The 25,065-nt window shown below is 39.6% G+C and overlaps 4 protein-coding genes across 4 annotated transcripts in view; 2 read left to right on the forward strand and 2 right to left on the reverse strand.

Moving 5' to 3' along the window:
- Nucleotides 1–25,065, reverse strand: part of ALAS2 (5'-aminolevulinate synthase 2) — a 421,539-nt gene that overhangs the window by 149,516 nt on the left and 246,958 nt on the right. The gene's annotated exons all lie outside the window — the stretch shown is intronic.
- On the reverse strand, nucleotides 925–2,836 carry LOC144338686 (replication protein A 70 kDa DNA-binding subunit-like). The gene is given in 2 exon segments (XM_077989131.1): nucleotides 925–1,272; nucleotides 1,438–2,836. Coding segments are annotated over 2 exon segments (1,683 nt in total). The 5' UTR covers nucleotides 2,822–2,836; the 3' UTR covers nucleotides 925–973.
- Nucleotides 7,844–11,816, forward strand: LOC144329413 (putative G antigen family E member 3). The gene is made up of 5 exons (XM_028841980.2): nucleotides 7,844–8,126; nucleotides 9,046–9,137; nucleotides 9,467–9,575; nucleotides 10,322–10,447; nucleotides 11,697–11,816. The coding sequence occupies exons 2-5, from the start codon at nucleotides 9,054–9,056 to the stop codon at nucleotides 11,711–11,713; spliced, it is 336 nt and encodes a 111-aa protein (XP_028697813.2). The 5' UTR covers nucleotides 7,844–8,126; nucleotides 9,046–9,053; the 3' UTR covers nucleotides 11,714–11,816.
- On the forward strand, nucleotides 14,838–18,909 carry LOC702654 (putative G antigen family E member 3). The gene is made up of 5 exons (XM_015127534.3): nucleotides 14,838–15,191; nucleotides 16,118–16,209; nucleotides 16,544–16,652; nucleotides 17,394–17,519; nucleotides 18,782–18,909. Exons 2-5 carry the CDS (start codon nucleotides 16,126–16,128, stop codon nucleotides 18,796–18,798), a joined length of 336 nt encoding a protein of 111 aa, XP_014983020.1. The 5' UTR covers nucleotides 14,838–15,191; nucleotides 16,118–16,125; the 3' UTR covers nucleotides 18,799–18,909.

Consider the following 25,065-nt stretch of genomic DNA (forward strand, 5'->3'; position numbering starts at 1 on the left):
TTCAATAAATTTTTAAATTTCCTTCTTAGCTTCTTCATTGACCCATTATTCATTCAGGATCAGATTATTCAGTTTCCTTTTTTTTTTCCACAAGCAAAGTATATACTGTTTATTAAAACAAAGCAAGGGAAACAAAAGGCTTCAAAATCCTTTCCATGTAACGTAGCTTTAGTCAAAAAAACAAAATATACGAATGCCAGGAATATGTACAGGTAGAAAAAGTATGCATTCACCAAGCGAAATGCAACATTAATTGAAATGAAAACTAAAGAAACGCTTTGTAGTCGCTTGGATTTCCCTAGGGGACAGCAAGTTAATGCTTAGCAGTCCTCAGAAGAGACAATTTTGATTAATATCAGACCCATCTGACTCAGTCTATTAAACCCTGAAGGAAGGATACTCTTCAGATATAAAAGAGATGCCTTTGATTAATAATTCTACCCTATTGCCATTCCAAGCATTAACAACTATGTAGCACCTCTAGAAAGAGAGAGCCTTTGAATTCTAGGAAGACACAGTTACTAAAATACCCAGGTGCCTACAAACGCTTCTCAGCTCTCCCTGCTGAGAAGAACCCAAGTTGTGAGGTTGGGGGGTCACTGCTGGAGCAGGAAAAACCTTGTTACATAATTTACTTCATGGTCTGCAGTTAGGGTCAGTGACTTATGACATAATTCCTGCTTGATGACAATGAAATTTACAAAAGCCTGAAGGCAGAGGGAGTGACTGGTCTTACACTAACCACTGGCTAACTCCGTAGGCCTGACACGGTCTACACCACAGCCACCCGCACATATTTTCCTTTGCCTACTGATGGGTTCTGAGATGTACACAAGAGAGGAAATTGCTTAGTCCACCATAGAGAGCTTCTGTGCTGAGTAGCCAACATGGGATCGTCACACAGAGGTGGGAGGAAATCGATTCTATTCTGGCTCTTTATTTGCAAACTTCTGCCCAATCGGCACTGCTCTTCTCACATCGACGCGCTTCTCCTGATGCTCAGGACCAGCCTTCGGCCGTACTCTCTGTAGTCCACCGACTTCACGTCCATCACAGTGGCCTTAATTCGAGACTCTTCGTTGTAGGTCTCTACTTTGACCCTGACTCTGAATATGAAAGATCGGAAGTTGGCATTCTGGAAAACTTCTTCAAATGCCTGTTCATTCTTATCTTTTAAATCCCCAAGATAAGCAGCATTTTGTCCAAGGATAGCTTCAGCAGACTCCTGGAAACAAGTCACCCACTGATTCTCTTGAAAATCTGCAATATTTACTGACAGGATCATGTGGTACTTGAAATTGGGAAATTCGGTGTCGCACTTCTCACAGCGGTACAATCCGTTCTGTTGATCAATCACTTTCTTATTGCAGTCCTGAGTCGGGCAGGCTTGGTACATGCAGTTCTCTTTGTGAGGATACACCACTGTGGCCACAGAACTGAAGTAGTCCGGCTTGTTGCTTTGGCCCAGGTTCTCGAATTTGACCTCGTACAAGGTTTTCCAGTTGGTGTTGCCCCCTCCAACACTGCCGCTCTTTAGATCAGAGATGGAAACACCGTCTAAGGCTTGTCCTGCGTCAAACCAACCATGAAGCTTATAGGCCTCCGGGATGTCAGGATTCGCAATGATAGTGCTTGAAGACAGCACGGAGAGGCTCCGTCCACCGAAATCAGAGACTCTGGCTCCTTTGATAGCCAATACGGGCTGCCTAGAACCATCAAATTTATCAGCATCTTCCCCCCACAGCGTAGCAGTCACCACCTTCCTGGATGTGTCCATTAAGTAGATATTCCTCTTCGCAACCTCTCTGTTGTTAGACCTCACTGTGATTTTAGTGGCATCTTCGTAGCTCTTGCAGATCCCCATGATTTCTACAAGTGAGTCTTTCATCTTGTTCTCGAGGTCATCAATCCCCGTGAGATCAAACTGAACCGTAGGTAAATGATGGCCGTCTTCACAGGGCATGACGGAAGTCTCGTTATTGAAGGTCATCTCGAAGTCATTTTTAACAGCTGTGAACTGTTTGTTAGCAATCTTCAGGGTGCCTTTTGGGAAATAATACACCTTGTTCACTTCAATAAGGGGAAAGAACTTGTCCACTTGCTCGTTGAAAGCTGTAGCTCTGATTTCACCACTTTCATCAACCAGTTCCAGAGAGAAACGCTTCCCTTCCCCTCGGGAGTTGCTCCAGGTACAGATCTGACTTTTGTTGGTAACATGAGCACAAATAGTCCACTTGAACTGGTAAGGAGTGAGGCTGGCAATGGGCACCACTTTGGACTGTGTTCCCCCAGAAGTGTCTGACAGGCTGGGACCTCCAGCTTTTCCAAATGTCTTTGAAGCACCATAAGCCTTAGAAACAGTGGAACCCGCTCCGGAGCTTCCGTGCTATTGCTGGGGCTTGCTGCTTGCCGCTGGGCTGCCTGCTGACACTGGAGGAGCTGCTTGTGGCTGCCCGTGTCCTTCATTATAGGGCACTGGATTGCCAATCTTTACTCCAACTACTTCAGCTGACTTCAAAACTTCTAATTCCATCAAAATAACTACTCTCCTTCCGTCTTTCAAAGTGTTCACGATAAATCAGTTAATCTGGCAAACACAGTTGCTGGACAGTTGTTCTTGCTCCACAAGGGGGTTCAACTGTGTTGCCAACATGAAAGAGGATAGAGGGTTCAATCCATCACTCACAAGCAGTCGATAACATGGAAGACTATTCCCCATAGTAATGGGAGGGATGTTGATGACTTGGAGGATGGGCTTTATGGATGTATCCCCCTGCTGCATGATGGTCGCAATGGCCCCCTCGCTCAGTTGCCCGACCATGGCTCTGCCACCCCGACTCCCGCACGGACCCCACAACAGCTCGAGCTTCCCCTATTCAGTTTTCATGTATTTGTATAGTTTCCAAAATTCCTCTTGTTACTAATTTCTAGTTTTATGCCACTGTGGTCTGACAAGATCCATGATATTATTTCAGGTTTTTTTTTTTTTTTAATGTTTTGAGACCTAACATATGGTCTTGTCCTTGAGAATGATCCATGTGCTGGGGAAAAGAATGTGTATTCTGTGGCCGTTGGATGAAATGTTCTGTAAATATCTATTAGATCTATGTGTCTGTAGTGCAGATTAACTCTGGTTTTTTTTGTTTGTTTGTTTGTTTTTGTTGTTATTGTTGTTGTTGAGTTTCTGTTTGGCAGATCTGTCCAATACTGAATGTGGGGTGCTGAAGTCTCCATCTATTATTTTATTGGGGCCTATCTCTCTCTCTAGCTCTAATTGCATTTGTTTTATATATCTGGGTGCTCAAGTGTTGCGTGCATATATATTTAAAATTGTTAATATCCTCTTGATGAATTGACCCCTTTATTATTATATAGTGACCTTTTAGTCTCTTCTCAAAGTTTTTGTTTTGAAATCTATTTTTTCTTATTCTTTTTGTATCTTTTAAGTTCAGACATACATGTGGTGCAGGTTTGTCATGCAAGTGAACTTGTGTCATGGGGGTTTGTTGTACAGATTATTTTGTCACCCAGGTATTAAGCCTGGTACTCATGAGCTATTTTTCCTGATCCTCTCCCTCCTCCCATCCTCCAGTCTTTGGTAGGCCCCAGTGTCTGTTGTTCTCCTCTGTGTGTTGATTTTTTCTCATTTTTAGCTCCCACTTATAAGTGAGAACATACAGTATTTAGTTTTCTGTTCATGCTTTGCTTTGCTAAGTATAATGACCTCCAGCTCCATCCTTATTCCAGCAACAGAGATAGTGTCATTCGTTTTTATGGCTGCATACTATTCCGTGGTATATATGTACTACATTTTCTTTATCCAGTCTACCATTGATGGGCTTTTTGGTTGATTCCATGTCTTTGGTATTGTGAATAGTGCTGCAGTGAACGTATGTGTGCATGTGTCTTTATAACAGAACAGTTTATATCCCTTTGACTGTATACCCAGTAATGGGATTGCTTGGATCGAATGGTAGTTCTGTTTTTAGGTCTCTGGGGAATGAGCACACTGTTTCCCACAATGGTTGAACTAATGTACACTTCCACCAACAGTGATTAAGTGTTTCTTTTTCTCCACAACATCACCAGCACCTGTTATTTTTTAAATTTTATTTTATTTTTTACTTTTTAATAATAGCCATTCTGATTGGTGGGAGGTGATATATCATTGTGGCTTGAATTGCACTTCTCTAATGATCAGTGGCTTTGAACTTTATTTCATATGCTTGTTGGCCGCATGCATGTCTTTTTAAAAATGTGTTTGTTCCTGTCCTTGGGCCACTTTTTAGTGGTATTATTTTTTGTTTTGTTTTGTTTTCTGAGATAGAGTCTCAGTCTGTTGTCCAGGCTGGAGTGCAGTTGCATGGTCTCCACTCACTGCAACCTCTGCCTCCCTGTTTGAAGTGATTCTCCTGCCTCAGCCACACTAGTAGCTGGGATTACAGGCATGCACCACCATGCCAAGCTAATTTTGTATTTTGTTGATTTAAAGTCTGTTTTATCAGAGACTGGGATTTCAACCCCTGCTTTTTTTTTGCTTTCAATTTTCTTGGTCAATATTCCTCCATCCCTTTATTTTGAGCCTGTGTGTCCTTTGCACGTGAGATGGGTCTTCTGTATGTATCACACCGATGGGTCTTGACATTTTATCCAATGTGCCAGTCTCCACATTTAAGATTAATATTGTTATGTGTGAATTTGATCCTGTCATCATGATGCTAGCTGGTTACTTTGCACATTAGTTGATGCAGTGTCTTCACTTCATAGTGTCATTGTCTTTATATTTCTGTTTGTTTTTCAGTGGCTGGTACTGGTTTTTCCTTTTCATATTTAGTGCTTCCTTCAGGAGCTCTTGTAAGGCAGGCCTGACGGTGACAAACTCTCTCAGCATTTGCTGTCCTGGAAAGGATTTTGTTTCTCCTTCCCTTATGAAGCTTAGTTTTGCTGGGTATGAAATTCCGGGTTGAAATGCTTTTCTTTATGAATGTTGAATATCGGCCCCCACTCTCTTCTGGCTTGTAGGGTTTCTGTAGAGAGATCCGCTGTTAGTCTGATGGGCTCTCCTTCGTAGGTAACCTGACCTTTCTCTGTGGCTGCCCTTAACATTTTTCCTTTTGTTTCAACCTTGAAGAATCTGATGATTGTTGTCTTCAGGTTGCTCTTCCCAAGGAGCAACAGAGTAGTGTTCTCTGTATTTCGTGAATTTGAATGTTGTCCTGTCTTGCTAGATTGGGGAAGTTCTCCTGGATAATATCCTAGGTCTCTGGGAAATCAGCACACTGTTTCCCACGATGGTTGAACTAATTTACACTTCCACCAACAGTGAATAAGTGTTTCTTTTTCTCTACAATGTCACCAGCATCTGTTATTTTATTTTTTTACTTTTTAATAATAGCCATTCTGCCTGGTATGAGATGATATCTCATTGTGGTTTGAATTGTATTTCTCCAATGGTCAGTGACTTTGAGCTTTATTTCATATGCTGTGGCCTCATGCATGTCTTCCTTTGAATGTGTCTGTTCATGTCCTTGGCCCACTTTTTACTGGTATGGGCTGTTTTGTTTTGTTTATTGAGACGCAGTCTCGGTCTGTTGCCCAGGCTGGAGAGCAGTAGCACGATCTCCACTCACTGCAACCTCCACTTCCTGGGTTCAAGCTATTCTGCTGCCTCAGCCACGCTATTATCTGGGATTACAGGCGTGCACCACCTCTCCCAGCTAATGTTTGTATTTTATGGTAGAGCCAGGGTTTTTCATGTTTGCCAGGCTGGTCTCGAAATCCTAGCTTCCAGTGATCTGCCCATCTTGGCCTTCGAAAGTGCTGGGATTAGAAGTGTGAGGCACCACACGTGGCGTGTCTTTTTATTTTTTGTTTTTGTTTTTTGTAAATTTCTTTAAGTTCTTTATAGATTGTGGATACGAGACCTTAGATAGATGCATAGTTTGTAAATAGTTTCTCCCATTCTCTGTGTTGTGTGTTGCCTCTGTGGATCGTTGTTTTTTGTTCTGTTTTGTTTTGTTTTTTTGCTGTGCAGGAGCTCTTTAGTTTCATTACATTCCATTTGGCAATGTTTGCTTTTGTTGCAATTGCTTTTGGCATCTTCATTATGAAATCTTTGCTCTTTCCTACGTCCAGGATGAGAATGCCTGGGTCTTCCAGGATTTTTATGAATTTGGGTTTTACATTTAGTTTCTGAATCCACTTTTAGTTAACTTTTCTTAATAAGAGGTGGTCCTGTTTCAATCTTTTACATATAGCACCATTTATTGGATAGAGAGTCCTGTCTACATTGCTTGTTTTTGTCAACTTTGTTGAAGATCGGATGGTAATAGGCGTGAGGTGTGCAGCATTATTTCTGGGCTGTGTATTCTATTTCATTGGTCTTTGTGACTGTTTTGGTATTGATACCATGCCGTTTCATTTACAATGGCCTTGTATTATACTCTGAAGTCAAGTAATATGATGCTTTGGCTTCATTCTTTTTCTTTAGGATTGCCTTGGCTATTTGGGCTCCTTTTTGGCTCCATATGAATTTCAAAGTAGTTTGTTTTTTTCTAATTCCGTGAGGAATGTCATTGGTAGTTTAATAGGAATATCACTGAATGTATGAATTGCTTTGGTCAGATTGGCCATTTTGACAATATTCTTCCTGTTCATGAGCATGGAATGTTTTTCCGTTTGTTTGTGTCATCTCTGCTTTCTTTGAGCAGTGTTTTGTAGTTCTCATAGTAGAGATGGTTCTCCTCCCTGGTTAGCTGTATTCCTAGGTATTTTATTCTTTTTGTGGCACTTGTGAATGGGATTGTGTTTCTGATTTGGCTCTGAGCTTCAAGGTAGTTGGTGTAGAGAAACGCTCCTGTTTTTGTACATTAATTTTGTATCTTGAAGCTTTCCTGAAGTTGTTTATAAGATCAAGCAGATTTTGGGCAGAGAGTCTGGGATTTTCTAGGTATGGAATCATATTGTTTGAAAACAGAGATTGTTTGACTTGTGTGAAAAACACAGTGGAGTAAAAGCAAACACGGGTCAGCAATGGAATGGAAAAATAAAAATACCCATGAACAAATTTAATTTGAATGTGAAGAAGTAATATGAAGCAAATAACACAGTCATTGTGTGGGATATGTTAAAAGACTTGAGGAATTGAGGAGTGGCTTTTTTTTTGTTTGTTTGTTGAGAGATTCTAAAATAGAAAGATGGCTATTGTCCCAGAGTTAACATGTGATATAAAAATGGTAACTAGTATCTCAACAGGAATATTTTAGCACCTGATCAAATGATTCTGCAGTTCATCTGAAAGACCAACGTGTCAGAATTGATAGAAAAGGAGAAATCAGTGAGGGAGGGCAAGCATTACTTCACATTTTAAATACCATTAAGCTACAGCAATTAAAATACTGCAGTAGTGGTACAGGTATAAACAACTCAATGGAAGAAAATTAAAAGAAGAGAGTTACATACAAAATTGAGTGGGGATGTAGGCGATGATAAAAGAGCCATTTCAAAACAGTGGGTGAAACAGGGATTCAACAACTAAGGTTGAGTTCCTACCACTTTAATGTTGTCCAGCTGGATCAATGATTTTGAACGTACAATAATGCAACCAAAAACTATGAATGTCTTATCGTATTGGAGTGGATAACACCACTGCAAGCATGACAGCAAACTCGTGAAGGAGGCAAGAAAATGATTTCTGGAAGCGTATATAAAACAGGTATTAAAATATTTAAGATTTATTTCTGTGATGGTGAATTTTTCTGAAACACATTATTAGAGTAAGCTGGGGCTCATATTCTCCAAAGCCACTGGAAGGGAAAGAAAGGTTGGGCGGGAGAAAAAGAAAAGTGCTTTCCAAGTTCATTTTCGATTTCAGGAGCACTGGTGGTTTAGGTTCTCCACAGAGGCAGGAGAACTTCAGTCACAAAAACTTCAGTCACCAGGCGAATGCCCCCCTCAGTGCGCATGCTGCACAGACCTGTTGCTGCGCATGTCTGTTGCTACGCGTGTCTGTTGTTGCACATGCGCCTTGCTCCCCACCTTCTGTCCACGCAGATTTCTGCAGGCAGAGGTTGTGTCTTCATTCTTTCCGCCATCTTGATTCTTTCTCACTGATTGAGACGCAGCCGGTAGGTCCACAGACCGGTCTTCCTGGGAAATTAGTTGTGAGTGAATGTGTGGAGGAGCCAGCTGGCTTTGGACAGGTCCTGCAGCACAGTCCGTGGCTTCTGAGGGAAAAGGGCCTCGTCCGGCTCCACCCAGGTCGCAATGCCACCATGGGACTCCTTATTGTGGCTGGGCTGGGACTAGGGAGGAAGGTGGGCCGCAGAGGGGAGGGATCACTTGAAGATGGGGCGAGTGCTGCGCGTGCTGTTAGAGGTGTCTGAGTCCCGGAAACTCCTGGAACCCTCTGAGACAGGACAGTTTCTAGACTCCTAGGTAGGGGCGCGGAAAGGGACAGCGTGTTCGGTAAGGAAGGGGCCTGGGAACTGGGAACGTTGTGGGCTGGTGACTGCGGCCCTGAGTTCTGTAGAGTGCCTGGCAGAGGTGTCCCGTGAGGAGCATAACGTTCACTCTGTTTCACAATTTCTCACCTCCGCTGTGAACGTCATGGGAAGGAATGGGTGAGGCTGTGCTTTCCAGCAAGACTCGATTTGGGAAGGGTGTGGGGGTGAAATGGGCCTAGCAAATCAGAGTGAGACGAAAGCAGTAGTCATTTCAGTTTCAATTCTCTGCCCGTTTTTTCCTAAATGTCTTCATGATGGAGAGTCTGATTGTGAAACCAAAACTCAGGAATGTCTTCTGTCTTTTGCTATGGCGTTAAGGTGATTTCTGTGCCTCTTCAACTGTGATACAAACAAATCTGTCCTTAGTTTGATTGCAAAGCATGAGTACTTATCATTGCTCTGTGAATTAGTTTGAAAATAGTTTCAAAATTAAGATAAATTCAAACTTTTAAAAGTACAAATCACCATTTTGCCATGGAATGTTCATATACGTAGCTACGTTCTTACACACTTTTTCCAAATAACAATATTCTGTTTTCAGTGGGAAATATGAGTGAGCATGTAAGAACAAGATCCCAATCCTCAGAAAGAGGAAATGAACAAGAGTCTTCCCAGCCGGTTGAATCTGTGATTGTGAGTCCTTTAACATTTGATGTTTTCTATTAACACAATTTATTTTACAAAATATAATTGAGCTAGTGTGCATGCACTGGTCCAGGGGTTCCTTGCTGATAAAAAATGATGATGACATCTCATGAAGGAAACTTTGGTTCAGAAATATTATATTCTGGTGTTACCTGTATGGATATGGATATTTCTCTCTCTCTCTCTCTCTGTGTGCGTGTCTATATATATATATATGTCTGTTGGAAGAATATCTTTAGATTTATGATTCGATGCACATATGCATTTGTGTATTTATATTATTGAGTTTTTATTCGCACACACACTTACACCCTTAGGTCCAGCAGCCCACTGAGGAAAAACGTCAAGAAGAGGAAGCACCAACTGAAAATCAGGGTATTGCACCTAGTGGGGAGATCGAAAATGAAGGAGCACCTGCTGTTCAAGGTGAAGGGAGAGTGGAGAATAATGCTTGTGGGTGGTGGAGGTATATTTATGCATTATATTTTATGACATACCAGTAACAGGAGGCCAGAAAACATTAGGAAGGAATCTTAAACGTTTCCTGCTGCTGCTGTGGGGAGGGGTGGGACAAGGACACATAAAAAGCCACAAAACTTTCCTACCATTTTGACAGAGGCTTTTTATTGATAGGGTACTTGCATGGTTGTCATAAGCCTGTGAGTGTTTTCCAGAGCTGCTGTATGGTTTGCTCAGCCATTTTCTGTTTTTTGGTTTGTTTTGTTTTGTTTTTTATGTTTCTGTGGAAGAACGGCTCCTTGTAGCTTCCCAGTCTGCCATCTGTGGACGTCCCATGTATTTTTTAAGAAACTTTTTAATACACATTTATTAATGCTTCCTCATGCCATGTTACTAAGTGCTGGAAACGTCAGTGCCAAACTGTAGCCTAAAGCTCATAGTCTAGTCAGACTGACTCAAACAAATCACTGATTTAATGTGATAAGAATAAGAACAAATGAGTACAAAAGGGGCAAGTAAGTTGTCTAGGGCCAGCCTTGGGAGAGGAAAGGGTGATGTTTGAACATCTCTGCTTTCCTGTTTTCCTGGCAACAGACTCCTGAAATAATTAGCCTACAGGTTTTTATTTCATAATGATGAGGGAATAAATTATCATTTCCTCGTTCATAGTTCATGTTTTAATTTGTAAACTGATGACCTTTTTATCTTTTAAGGGCCTGACGTGGAAGCTTTTCAACAGGAACTGGCTCTGCTTAAGATAGAGGATGAGCCTGGAGATGGTCCTGATGTCAGGGAGGGGACTCTGCCCACTTTTGATCCCACTAAAGTGCTGGAAGCAGGTATGTTGTTCAATTAAGATGCAAACTATAGGGTGTCTGTTTTCACAATATTATATTTTTGTGACACAGAGGTAAAATTAGTGCTACTTTAATATCTTACTGCACGTCTAAAAATTCTTTGAAGGTAGTTTACACCCCAAATGGCTGCCTTGCACACTATTAGAGATAGAGCGCCAGGTGTGCTGGCTCATGGTTTTAATTCCAGCACTTTGGGAGGCCGAGGCAGAAGGATCACTTGAGGCGAGGACTTCAAGAGATGGAGAAAAATTGGGTCAAAGTTAATTGGATTATGATGTGAAAGATATGAAACATGCTAAGAGAGTAGATACCGAGTGTCTTCACAGCTATTTGAAGTAATGCAGATATTAATTAGCTTGATGTAGGCATTTCACAATGTGTATATATATTTTAAAGCTTCATGTTATACGTGATAAATATATACGATTTTATGTGTCATTTTTAAAAAAAGATTTGAAAACATGTTCTCACCTTTGTATGTAAGTGGTTTAACCAACAGCCAGTAAGTTTCAGATATTTTTATAGAGGCCTGTTTTTAACAAATATGTAACGTGTTTATAATAAGCATCAGTTTATTTTGTGATGTTAACTGTGATGGTAATGGCTTACAGCTAGCGTGGGTATTCAGTTTACTGTATGAAATGAACTGCCTTTAGGCATGTAAAGAGGCAGGAGTTCCGGTGAAAGTAGTGACAAATGTTCGCCCTACTTAAAGCAACTGCATAATGGCTAAACTAGTCCAAAGTAACGTTTTTACACTTTTTCACAAGAGACACAAAACAAATGTAATACTGACTTTTCTATTTCCTTCACTTAGGGAGTTCTAAACATATTCTGTATTCAAGTGTTATTTTATATCAAAATATTTAAATGATACTTTAAAAATACCTTTTCCCTTGGGGTTTTGTTTCATTGAATTTTCATTGAAAGTATATGCGGTTTTTTTTGTTTGTTTGTTTTTTGCTTTCCACTTATACATACAAATAGATTCACTTGATTGAATTCATTCTGAAGTTGAATAGTCTGTTTGTTTCCTTATTCTACTAGAAAAAGTGCCATGAATTAAAAATATTGTTAATATGCCTGAGTTTATTCAGAGGCTAACTGGATGTCGGCTAAAGGGTCACCCTCAGGGTTCTGATATTAGTTCATCAACACGGTAGTTGTATACCGCTAGTGTCATATGAATAAAAATCTGGTAACGGGTCCTAATTTTATATTTATGTTATAGGTGATGCGCAACCATAGGTGTACACCAAGAAAAATGAAGACTGAAACGAAGAATGTTATTGTTATGCTGGATATTTGACCGATAACATTCTTTTATTAAAGTTTTACAGTTCTCTGCAAAGAATCCTTGCACATTTTTGTTAAATTTGTTTCTGGATCTTTTAATAGTCCTGAGAATTGAACCTTTTTTGAACGTTTAAATCCTGTGTGTGAGATGGTACATGGAGATAAAATGTTGGTACATTGATTTTCTATCATAGATAGATAGGAAGCTGGAAGCTTTCATAGTGGGATGCCAACAGCTGCACAGATAGAAAAGGCCACGTGGGGCCAGGCATGTCCACCATGGGCTTTCCACCTCCCCTTTTTTAGCACATGCACGGTAAGAAGGAAATGAGCAACAGGGAGTAGCCCAGGCTGAGGACCCACCTGCATAATAAAAGATTAGGGTGGGGGCTGCCAGAGATTCACACCCTATGCAGATGGTACACCTGGTCCTAACCGGTTGTTTGTACCCTATGTGGGTGATCAGATACAGCCTCCCCACTAGCTCATCTATAAAAACCCCTGTATTTCATTGCAGGATGGCAACTGTTTTTTTCTGGGACCCCTCTCTGCAGTAGAAAGCTGTTCTCTTTGTTTCTCCTATTAACTTTCTGCTCTACACCTCACTCTTGGTGTGCCCATGTCCTTGATTTCCTCGGCTGTGAGTCCAAGAACTCTGGGTGTTACCCCAGACAATGAGGCACTTCAATACTGGCTGTGGGTATGTGGTATATGGCTTTATTACATTGAAGTATGTTCCTTCTTTCACTGGTGTTTTGAGCGTTTGTATCATGATGACACACTGAGATTTATTAAATGCTTTTCAGCATCAATTGAAATGATTATATGGTTTTTATCTATCATTCCATTGATATGATTTATCACATACATTAATTTCCATATGTTAAACCATCCTTCCATCCCAGGGATAAATCTCACTTGGTCATGATGATGATTCTTTCTAACGTATTGTTGAATTTGGTTTGTTAGTATTGTGTTGAGGATTTCTGCATCAATATTCATCAGCGGTTTTGCCCTATAGTTTTCTTTTTTTGATGTGTCTTTGTCTGGTTTTGGTTTCAGGGTAATATTGGCCTCATAGAATGAGTTTGGAACTATCCCCTCCTCTTCTATTTTTCAAAGTTGTTTGAGTAGGATTGGTATTATTCCTTCTTTAAACGTTGGGTAGAATTCAGTAGTGAAGCCATCAGGTCCAGGCGTTTCTTTACTGGAAGACTTTTTATTACGGCTTTGATCTTGTTGCTTGTTATTGGTCTGTTCAGGTTATGGATTTCTTCCTGGTTCAGTCTTCAGAGGTTGTATGTATCTAGGAATTGGTCCATTTTTTTCTAGATTTTCCAATTTTTAGGCCTGGAGTTTCTTGTAGGAGCCAGTTATGATCCTGTGAATTTTTGCAGCATCAGTTTTGTAACATCTTGTTTTTCATTTCTTTTTCTTTCTTTTGTTTTTTTTCTTTTCTGTTTTTTTTTTTTTTTTTCCTGGAGAAAGAGTTTCCTTTTGTTCTCATGCTTGAGTGTAATAGCAGAGTCTCAGCTCACTAGAACCTCCACCTCCAGGGTTCAAGCAATTCTCTTGCCTCAGCCACCCTAGTAGGTGGGATTACAGGTGCCTACCACCATACCTGGTTAATTATTTTTATTTTTAGTAGAGATGGAGTTTGCCATATTGGCCAGGTTGGTCTTGAGGTCCCAGCCTCAAGTGATCCACCTGCCTCAGCCTCCCAAATCCTTTTTCATTTCGGATTTTATTTATTTGGATTTCTCTCTTTTTTTCTTAGCTTGGCTAATGGTTTGTAAATTTGGGTTAACTTATTAAAAAACAACTTTTTGTGTTATTGATCTTTTGTGGGTTTTTTTTTCATTTCAATTTCGTTTATTTCTGCTGGGATCTTCATTATTTCTTTTCTTCTAATTTTTGGTTTGATTTACTCTTTCTTTGCAGCTCTTTAAGATGCATCATTAGATTGTTTATTTGAAGTTTTTACCTGTTTTGTTGTAGGCACTTATGGCTATAAACCTCTTTCTGAGTACTGCTTTTGCTGTATCCCATCGGTTTTGGTATGTTGTATTTCCATCGTCATTTGTTTCAATAAATTTTTAAATTTCCTTCTTAGCTTCTTCATTGACCCATTATTCATTCAGGATCAGATTATTCAGTTTTCATGTATTTGTATAGTTTCCAAAATTCCTCTTGTTATTAATTTCTAGTTTTATGCCACTGTGGTCTGACAAGATCCATGATACTATTTCGGGTTTTTTTTTTTTTTTTTTTAATGTTTTCAGACCTAAGATATGGCCTTGTCCTTGAGAATGATCCATGTGCTGGGGAAAAGAATGTGTATTCTGTAGCAGTTGGATGAAAAATAAAAATGGCCATGAATAAATTTAATTTGAATGTGAAGAACTAATATGAAGAAAATAACACAGTCATTGTGTGGGATACGTTAAAAGACTTGAGGAATTGAGGAGTGGCTTTTTTTAATTTTTTTTTTTTTTTATTGCGAGATTCTTAAATAGATGGCTATTGTCCCAGAGTTAGCATGTAATATAAAAATAGTAACTAGTATCTCAACAGGAATATTTTAGCACCTGATCAAATGATTCTGCAGTTCATCTAAAAGACCAACGTGTCAGAATTGATAGAAAAGGAGAAATCAGTGAGGGAGGGCAAGCATTACCTCACATTTCAACTATCATTAAGCTACAACAATTAAAATACTGCAGTAGTGGTACAGGTATAAACAACTCAATGGAAGAAAATTAAAAGAAGAGAGTTACATACAAAATTGAGTGGGGATGTAGGTGATGATAAAAGAGCCATTTCAAAACAGTGGGTGAAACAGGGATTCAACAACTAAGCTTGAGTTCCTACCACTTTAATGTTGTCCAGCTGGATCAATGATTTTGAACGTACAATAATGCAACCAAGAACTATGAATGTCTTATCGTATTGGAGTGGATAACACCACTGCAAGCATGACAGCAAACTCGTGAAGGAGGCAAGAAAATGATTTCTGGAAGCGTATATAAAACAGGTATTAAAATATTTAAGATTTATTTCTGTGATGGTGAATTTTTCTGAAACACATTATTAGTGTAAGCTGGGGCTCATATTCTCCAAAGCCACTGGAAGGGAAAGAAAGGTTGGGCGGGGGAAAAAGAAAAGTGCTTTGCAATTCATTTTCGATGTTAGGAGCGCTGCTGGTTTAGGTTCTCCACAGAGGCAGGAAAACTTCAGTCTGGAGGCGAATGCCCTCCTCAGTGCGCATGTTGCACAGACCTGTTGCTGCGCGTGTCTGTTGCTACGCGTGTCTGTTGTTGCCTGTGCGCCTTGCTGCCCACCTTCTGTCCGCGCAGAGCTCTGCAGGGAGAGGTTGTGTCTTCATTTTTTCCGCCATCTTGATTCTTTCTCACTGATTGAGACGCAGCCGGTAGGTCCGCAGAGCGGTCTTCCTGAGAATTTAGTTGTGAGTGAATGTGTGGAGGAGCCAGCGTTAGGACAGGTCCTGCAGCACAGTCCGTGGCTTCTGAGGGAAAAGGGCCTTGCAGTCATCGTCCAGCTCCTCCTAGGTCGCCATGCCACCATGGGACTTGTCTTTGGGGCTGGGCTGGGATGAGGGAGGAAGGTGGGCCACAGAGGGGAGGGATCGCATGAAGATGGGGCGAGTGCTGCGCGTGCTGTTAGAGGTGTCTGAGTCCCGGAAACTCCTGGAACCCTCTGAGACAGGACAGTTTCTACACTCCTAGGTAGGGGCGCGGAAAGGGACAGCGTGTTCGGTAAGGAAGGGGCCTGGGAACTGGGAACGCTGTGGGCTGGTGTCTGCGGCCCTGAGTTCTGTAGAGTGCCTGGCAGAGGTGTCCCGTGAGGAGCATAACGTTCACTCTGTTTCACAATTTCTCACCTCCGCTGTGAACGTCATGGGAAGGAATGGGTGAGGCTGTGCTTTCCAGCAAGACTCGATTTTGGGAAGGGTGTGGGGGTGAAATGGGCCTAGCAAATCAGAGTGAGACGAAAGCAGTAGTCATTTCAGTTTCAATTCTCTGCCCATTTTTTCCTAAATGTCTTCATGATGGAGAGTCTGATTGTGAAACCAAAACTCAGGAATGTCTTCTGTCTTTTGCTATGGCGTTAAGGTGATTTCTGTGCCTCTTCAACTGTGATACAAACAAATCTGTCCTTAGTTTGATTGCAAAGCATGAGTACTTATCATTGCTCTGTGAATTAGTTTGAAAATAGTTTCAAAATTAAGATAAATTCAAACTTTTAAAAGTACAAATCACCATTTTGCCATGGAATGTTCATATATATAGCTAAGTTCTTACACACTTTTTCCAAATAACAATATTCTGTTTTCAGTGGGAAATATGAGCGAGCATGTAAGAACAAGATCCCAATCCTCAGAAAGAGGAAATGAACAAGAGTCTTCCCAGCCGGTTGAATCTGTGATTGTGAGTCCTTTAACATTTGATGTTTTCTATTAACACAATTTATTTTACAAAATATATTTGAGCTAGTGTACATGCACTGGTCCAGGGGTTCCATGCTGATAAAAAAATGATGATGACATCTCATGAAGGAAACTTTGGTTCAGGAATATTATATTCTGGTGTTACCTGTATGGATATGGATATTTCTCTCTCTCTCTCTCTCTCTCTCTGTGTGCGTGTGTATATATATATATGTCTGTTGGAAGAATATCTTTAGATTTATGATTCGATGCACATATGCATTTGTGTATTTATATTATTGAGTTTTTATTCGCACACACACTTACACCCTTAGGTCCAGCAGCCCACTGAGGAAAAACGTCAAGAAGAGGAAGCACCAACTGAAAATCAGGGTATTGCACCTAGTGGGGAGATCGAAAATGAAGGAGCACCTGCTGTTCAAGGTGAAGGGAGAGTGGAGAATAATGCTTGTGGGTGGTGGAGGTATATTTATGCATTATATTTTATGACATACCAGTAACAGGAGGCCAGAAAACATTAGGAAGGAATCTTAAACGTTTCCTGCTGCTGCTGTGGGGAGGGGTGGGACAAGGACACATAAAAAGCCACAAAACTTTCCTACCATTTTGACAGAGGCTTTTTATTGATTGGGTACTTGCATGGTTGTCATAAGCCTGTGAGTGTTTTCCAGAGCTGCTGTATGGTTTGCTCAGCCATTTTCTGTTTTTTGGTTTGTTTTGTATTTTATGTTTCTGTGGAAGAATGGCTCCTTGTAGCTTCCTAGTCTGCCATCTGTGGACATCTCATGTATTTTTTAAGAAACTTTTTAATACACATTTATTAATGCTTCCTCATGCCATGTTACTAAGTGCTGGAAACGTCAGTGCCAAACTGCAGCCTAAAGCTCATAGTCTAGTCAGACTGACTCAAACAAATCACTGATTTAATGTGATAAGAATAAGAGCAAATGAATACAAAAGGGGCAAGTAAGTTGTCTAGGGCCAGCCTTGGGAAAGGAAAGGGTGATGTTTGAACATCTCTGCTTTCCTGTTTTCCTGGCAACAGACTCCTGAAATAATTAGCCTACAGGTTTTTATTTCATAATGATGAGGGAATAAATTATCATTTCCTCGTTCATAGTTCATGTTTTAATTTGTAAACTGATGACCTTTTTATCTTTTAAGGGCCTGACGTGGAAGCTTTTCAACAGGCACTGGCTCTGCTTAAGATAGAGGATGAGCCTGGAGATGGTCCTGATGTCAGGGAGGGGACTCTGCCCACTTTTGATCCCACTAAAGTGCTGGAAGCAGGTATGTTGTTCAATTAAGATGCAAACTATAGGGTGTCTGTTTTCACAATATTATATTTTGTGTGACACAGAGGTAAAATTAGTGCTACTTTAATATCTTACTTCATGTCCAAAGATTCTTTGAAGGTAGTTCAGACCCCAAATGGCTGCCTCACACACTATGATCGATAGAGGGTCAGGTATGCTGGCTCATGCTTTTAATTCCAGCACTTTGGGAGGCCGAGGCAGAAGGATCACTTGAGGCCAGGACTTCAAAAGATGGAGAAAAATTGGGTCAAAGTTAATTGGATTATGATATGAAAGATAAGAAACATACTAAGACAATAGATATCGAGTGTCTTCACAGATGTTTCAAGTAATGCAGATATTAATTAGCTTGATGTAGCCATTTCATAGTGTGTACATATATTTTAAAGCATCATGTTATACATGATAAATATATATGTTTTTATGTGTCATTTAAAAAAAAAGATATGAAAACGTGACTTTTGAATGTAAGTCATTTAACCAACAGCCAATAATTTTCTGATACTTTTATAGAGGCCTGTTTTTAACAAATACGTAACATGTTTATAATAAGCATCAGTATTTTGTTGTGTTAATTGTGATGGTAATGGCTTACAGCTAGCGTGGGTATTCAGTTTACTGTATAAACTGAGTAAACTGAACTGCTTTTAGGCATGTAAAGAGGCAGGAATTACGGTGAAAATAGTGACAAATGTTCGCCCTACTTAAAGCAACTGCATAATGACTAAACTAGTCCAAAGTAACGTTTTTACACTTTTTCACAAGAGACACAAAACAAATGTAATACTGACTTTTCTATTTCCTTCACTTAGGGAGTTCTAAGCATATTCTGTGTTCAAGTGTTATTTTATATCAAAATATTTAAATGATACTTTAAAAATATCTTTTTCCCTTGGGGTTTCGTTTCATTGAATTTTCATTGAAAGTATATGCGTTCTTTTTGTTTGTTTTTTGCTTTCCACTTATACATACAAATAGATTCACTTGATTGAATTCATTCTGAAGTTAAACAGTCTCTGTTTCCTTATTCTAGAAAAAGTGGCATGAATTAAAAATATTGTTAATAGGCCTGGAAGTCTACTTTCAGAGTTTATTCAGAGGCTAACTGGATATAGGCTAAATGGTCATCCTCAGTGTTCTGATATTAGTTCATCAAGATGGTAGTTGTATACCTCTAGTGTCATATGAATTAAAATCTGCTGAGTAATGGGTCCTAATTGTATATTTATGTTCTAGGTGATGCGCAACGATAGGTTTACACCAAGAGAAATGAAGACTGAAATCAAGAATGTTATTGTTATGCTGGAAATTTGACTGATAGCATTCTCTTAATAAAGTTTTATAGTTTTCTGCAAAGAATCCTTGCACATTTTTGTTAAATTTGTTTTTTGATCTTTAATAGTCTTGAGAATTATATCTTTTTTGGAAGTTTAAATCCTGTGTTTGAGATGGTACATGGAGATAAAATGTTGGTACATTGATTTTCTATCATAGATAGATAGGAAGCTGGAAGCTTTCATAGTGGGATGCCAACAGCTGCACAGATAGAAAAGGCCACGTGGGGCCAGGCATGTCCACCATGGGCTTTCCATCTCCCCTTTTGTAGCACATACACAGTAAGAACGAAATGAGCAACATGTTGTAGCTCAGGCTGAGGACCCGCCTGCATAATAAAAGATTAGGGTGGGGGCTGCCAGAGATTCACACCCTATGCAGATGGTACACCTGGTCCTAACCGGTTGTTTGTACCCTGTGTGGGTGATCAGATACTGCCTCCCCACTAGCTCATCTATAAAAACCCCTGTATTTCATTGCAGGATGGCAACTGTTTTTTTCTGGGACCCCTCTCTGCAGTAGAAAGCTGTTCTCTTTGTTTCTCCTATTAACTTTCTGCTCTACACCTCACTCTTGGTGTGCCCATGTCCTTGATTTCCTCGGCTGTGAGTCCAAGAACTCTGGGTGTTACCCCAGACAATGAGGCACTTCAATACTAGCTGTGGATCTGTGGTATATGACTTTTATTACAATGAAGTATGTTCCTTCTTTCACTGGTGTTTTCAGCATTTGTATCATGATGACACACTGAGATTTATTAAATGCTTTTCAGCATCAATTGAAATGATTATATGGTTTTTATCATTCCATTGATATGATTTATCACATACATTAATTTGCATATGTTAAACCATCCTTCCATCCCAGGGATAAATCTCACTTGGTCATGATGATGATTCTTTCTAACGTATTGTTGAATGTGATTTGCTAGTATTCTGTTGAAGATTTCTGCATCAATATTCATCAGCAGTTTTGCCCTGTAGTTTTCTTTTTTTCATGTGTCTTCGTCTGGTTTTGGTATCAGGGTAATACTGGCCTGATAGAATGAGTTTGGAACTCTTCCCTGCTCCTCTATCTTTCAAAATAATTTGAGTTGGATTGGTATTAGTCCTTCTTTAAACATTGGGTAGAATTCAGTAGTGAAGTTATCAGGTCCAGACGTTTCTTTACTGGAAGACTTTTATTATGGCTTTGATCTTGTTCCTTGTTATTGGTCTGTTCAGGTTATGGATTTCTTCCTGGTTCAGTCTTGGGAGGTTGTATGTATCTAGGAATTAGTCCATTTTTTTCTGGATTTTCCAATTTAGAGGCATGGAGTTTCTCATAGGAGCCAGTTATGATCCTTTGAATTTTTGCAGCATTAGTTTTGTAATATCTTGTTTTTCGTTTCTTTTTCTTTATTTTCTTTTTTCTTTTCTGTTTTCTTTTTTCTTTTATTTCTTTTTTTTCTTTTCTCGAGACAGAGTCTCCTTTTGTCCTCATGCTGGAGTTTAATGGCAGGGTCTCAGCTCACTAGAACCTCCACCTCCAGGGTTCAAGCAATTCTCTTGCCTCAGCCACCCGAGTAGTTGGGATTACAGGCGCCTACCACCATACCTGTTTAATTTTTTTATTTTTAGTAGTGATGGAGTTTGCCATATTGGCCAGGTTGGTCTTTAGGTCCCGGCCTCAAGTGATCCACCTGTCTCAGCCTCCCAAATCCTTTTTCATTTCGGATTTTATTTATTTGGGTTTCTCTCTTTTTTCCTTAGCTCGGCTAATGGTATGTCAATTTTGGTTAACCTATTAAAAAAATAGGTTTTTTTTTCATTTCAATTTTGTTTATTTCTGCTGGGATCTTCATTATTTCTTTTCTTCTAATTTTTGGTTTGGTTTAAGATGCATCGTTAAATTGTTTATTTGAAGTTTTTACCTCTTTTGTTGTAGGCACTTACAGCTATAAACCTCTTTCTGAGTACTGCTTTTGCTGTATCCCATCGGTTTTGGTATATTTTTTTCCATCGTCATTTGTTTCAATAAATTTTTAAATTTCCTTCTTAGCTTCTTCATTGACCCATTATTCATTCAGGATCAGATTATTCAGTTTTCATGTATTTGTATAGTTTCCAAAATTCCTCTTGTTATTAATTTCTAGTTTTATGCCACTGTGGTCTGACAAGATCCACGATATTATTTCAGGTTTTTTTTTTTAGTGTTTTGAGACCTAACATGGTCTTGTCCTTGAGAATGATCCATGTGCTGGGGAAAAGAATGTGTATTCTGTAGTTGTTGGATGAAATGTTCTGTAAATATCTATTAGATCCATGTGCCTGTAGTGCAGATTAACTCTGTGGTTTTTTTTTTCTTTGTTTTTGTTGTTGTTGTTGTTGTTGAGTTTCTGTTTGGCAGATCTCTCCAGTACTGAATGTGGGGTGCTGAAGTCCCCATCTATTATTTTATTGGGGCCTGTCTCTCTCTTAATTGCATTTGTTTTATATATCTGGGTGCTCAAGTGTTGTGTGCATATATATTTAAAATTGTTAATGTCCTCTTGATGAATTGACCCCTTTATTATTATATAGTGACCTTTTAGTCTCTTCTCAAAGTTTTTGTTTTGAAATCTATTTTTTCTTATTCTTTTTGTATCTTTTAAGTTCAGGCATACATGTGGTGCAGGTTTCTTATGCAGGGTTTGTTTTGTCATGGGGGTTTGTGTCATGTGTCATGGGGGTTTGTTGTACAGATTACTTTGTCACCCAGGTATTAAGCCTGGTACTCATGAGCTATTTTTCCTGATCCTCTCCCTCCTCCCATCCTCCAGTCTTTGGTAGGCCCCAGTGTCTGTTGTTTTCCTCTGTGTGTTGATTTTTTCTCATTTTTAGCTCCCACTTATAAGTGAGAACATGTGTATTTAGTTTTCTGTCGTGCTTTACTTTGCTAAGTATAAGGACCTCCACCTCCATCCTTATTCCAGCAACGGAGATAGTGTCATTCGTTTTTATGGCTGCATACTATTCCGTGGTATATATGTACTATATTTTCTTTATCCAGTCTACCATTGATGGGCTTTTTGGTTGATTCCATGTCTTTGGTATTGTGAATAGTGCTGCAGTGAACATATGTGAGCATGTGTCTTTATAACAGAACAAGTTTATATCTCTTTGACTGTATACCCAGTAATGGGATTGCTTGGATCGAATGGTAGTTCTGTTTTTAGGTCTCTGGGGAATGAGCACACTGTTTCCCACAATGGTTGAACTAATGTACACTTCCACCAACAGTGATTAAGTGTTTCTTTTTCTCCACAACATCACCAGCACCTGTTATTTTTTAAATTTTATTTTATTTTTTACTTTTTAATAGCCATTCTGATTGGTGGGAGATGATATGTCATTGTGGTTTGAATTGAACTTCTCTAATGATCAGTGGTTTTGAGCTTTATTTCATATGCTTGTAGGCCACATGCATGTCTTCTTTTGAAAGTGTTTGTTCCTGTCCTTGGACCACTTTTCAATGGTATTATTTTTTGTTTTGTTTTGTTTTCTGAGATAGAGTCTCAGTCTGTTGCCCAGGCTGGAGTGCAGTTGCATGGTCTCCGCTCACTGCAACCTCTACCACCCTATGTGAAGTGATTCTCCTGCCTCAGCCACAATAGTACCTGGGATTACAGGCGTGCACCACCATGCCAAGCTAATTTTGTATTTTGTTGGTTTAAAGTCCGTTTTATCAGAGACTGGGATTGCAACCCCTGCTTTTTTTTATTGCTTTCCATTTTCTTCGTCAGTATTCCTCTATCCCTTTAGTTTGAGCCTGTGTGTCCTTTGCACGTGAGATGGGTCTTCTGTATGTATCACACCGATGGGTCTTGACATTTTATCCAATGTGCCAGTCTCTGTGTTTTAATTGGGGCATTTAGACAATTTACATTAAAGGTTAATATTGTTATGTGTGAATTTGAGCCTGTCATCATGATGCTAGCTGGTTATTTTGCACATTAGTTGATGCAGTGTCTTCACTTCATAGTGTCATTGTCTTTATATTTTTGTTTGTTTTTCAGTGGCTGGTACTGGTTTTTCCTTTTCATATTTAGTGCTTCCTTCAGGAGCTCTTGTAAGGCAGGCCTGACGGTGACAAACTCCCTCAGCATTTGCTGTCCTGGAAAGGATTTTGTTTCTCCTTCCCTTATGAAGCTTAGTTTTGCTGGGTATGAAATTCCGGGTTGAAATTCTTTTCTTTATGAATGTTGAATATCGGCCCCCACTCTCTTCTGGCTTGTAGGGTTTCTGTAGAGAGATCTGCTGTTAGTCTGATGGGCTCTCCTTCGTAGGTAACCTGACCTTTCTCTGTGGCTGCCCTTAACATTTTTCCTTTTGTTTCAACCTTGAAGAATCTGATGATTGTTGTCTTCAGGTTGCTCTTCCCAAGGAGTAACAGAGTAGTGTTCTCTGTATTTCGTGAATTTGAATGTTGTCCTGTCTTGCTAGATTGGGGAAGTTCTCCTGGATAATATCCTAGGTCTCTGGGAAATCAGCACACTGTTTCCCACGATGGTTGAACTAATTTACACTTCCACCAACAGTGAATAAGTGTTTCTTTTTCTCTACAATGTCACCAGCATCTGCTATTTTATTTTTTTACTTTTTAATACTAGCCATTCTGCCTGGTGTGAGATGATATCTCATTGTGGTTTGAATTGTATTTCTCCAATGGTCAGTGACTTTGAGCTTTATTTCATATGCTGTGGCCTCATGCATGTCTTCCTTTGAATGTGTCTGTTCATGTCCTTGGCCCACTTTTTACTGGTATGGGCTGTTTTGTTTTGTTTATTGAGACGCAGTCTCGGTCTGTTGCCCAGGCTGGAGAGCAGTAGCACGATCTCCACTCACTGCAACCTCCACTTCCTGGGTTCAAGCTATTCTGCTGCCTCAGCCACGCTATTATCTGGGATTACAGGCGTGCACCACCTCTCCCAGCTAATGTTTGTATTTTATGGTAGAGCCAGGGTTTTTCATGTTTGCCAGGCTGGTCTCGAAATCCTAGCTTCCAGTGATCTGCCCATCTTGGCCTTCGAAAGTGCTGGGATTAGAAGTGTGAGGCACCACACGTGGCGTGTCTTTTTATTTTTTGTTTTTGTTTTTTGTAAATTTCTTTAAGTTCTTTATAGATTGTGGATACGAGACCTTAGATAGATGCATAGTTTGTAAATAGTTTCTCCCATTCTCTGTGTTGTGTGTTGTCTCTGTGGATCGTTGTTTTTTGTTCTGTTTTGTTTTGTTTTTTTGCTGTGCAGGAGCTCTTTAGTTTCATTACATTCCATTTGGCAATGTTTGCTTTTGTTGCAATTGCTTTTGGCATCTTCATTATGAAATCTTTGCTCTTTCCTACGTCCAGGATGAGAATGCCTGGGTCTTCCAGGATTTTTATGAATTTGGGTTTTACATTTAGTTTCTGAATCCACCTTTAGTTAATTTTTCTTAATAAGAGGTGGTCCTGTTTCAATCTTTTACATATAGCACCATTTATTGGTAGAGAGTCCTGTCTACATTGCTTGTTTTTGTCAACTTTGTTGAAGGTCAGATGGTAATAGGTGTGAGGTGTGCAGCATTATTTCTGGGCTGTGTATTCTATTTCATTGGTCTTTGTGACTGTTTTGGTACCAGTACCATGCTGTTTCGTTTACAATGGCCTTGTATTATACTCTGAAGTCAGGTGATGTGATGCTTTGGCTTCATTCTTTTTCTTTAGGATTGCCTTGGCTATTTGGGCTCCTTTTTGGCTCCATATGAATTTTAAAGTAGTTTGTTTTTTTCTAATTCCGTGAGGAATGTCATTGGTAGTTTAATAGGAATATCACTGAATGTATGAATTGCTGTGGTCAGATTGGCAATTTTGACAATATTCTTCCTGTTCACGAGCATGGAATGTTTTTCCATTTGTTTGTGTCATCTCTGATTTCTTTGAGCAGTGTTTTGTAGTTCTCATAGTAGAGATGGTTCTCCTCCCTGGTTAGCTGTATTCCTAGGTATTTTATTCTTTTTGTGGCACTTGTGAATGGGATTGTGTTTCTGATTTGGCTCTGAGCTTCAAGGTAGTTGGTGTAGAGAAACGCTCCTGTTTTTGTACATTAATTTTGTATCTTGAAGCTTTCCTGAAGTTGTTTATAAGATCAAGCAGATTTTGGGCAGAGAGTCTGGGATTTTCTAGGT

The sequence above is a fragment of the Macaca mulatta genome, chromosome X (genome assembly GCF_049350105.2).
Source record: "Macaca mulatta isolate MMU2019108-1 chromosome X, T2T-MMU8v2.0, whole genome shotgun sequence".
Classification (NCBI taxonomy): domain Eukaryota; kingdom Metazoa; phylum Chordata; class Mammalia; order Primates; family Cercopithecidae; genus Macaca; species Macaca mulatta.

What these genes read in the sequence shown, in the direction of transcription:
- LOC144329413 (XM_028841980.2), top strand. Translation starts at nt 9,054, where the DNA reads ATGAGTGAGCATGTAAGAACAAGATCCCAATCCTCAGAAAGAGGAAAT. An exon ending in AGCCGGTTGAATCTGTGATT is followed by an intron (nt 9,138 to 9,466) that starts GTGAGTCCTTTA and finishes TTACACCCTTAG; the next exon opens with GTCCAGCAGCCCACTGAGGA. An exon ending in AGGAGCACCTGCTGTTCAAG is followed by an intron (nt 9,576 to 10,321) that starts GTGAAGGGAGAG and finishes TTATCTTTTAAG; the next exon opens with GGCCTGACGTGGAAGCTTTT.
- LOC702654 (XM_015127534.3), top strand. Translation starts at nt 16,126, where the DNA reads ATGAGCGAGCATGTAAGAACAAGATCCCAATCCTCAGAAAGAGGAAAT. An exon ending in AGCCGGTTGAATCTGTGATT is followed by an intron (nt 16,210 to 16,543) that starts GTGAGTCCTTTA and finishes TTACACCCTTAG; the next exon opens with GTCCAGCAGCCCACTGAGGA. An exon ending in AGGAGCACCTGCTGTTCAAG is followed by an intron (nt 16,653 to 17,393) that starts GTGAAGGGAGAG and finishes TTATCTTTTAAG; the next exon opens with GGCCTGACGTGGAAGCTTTT.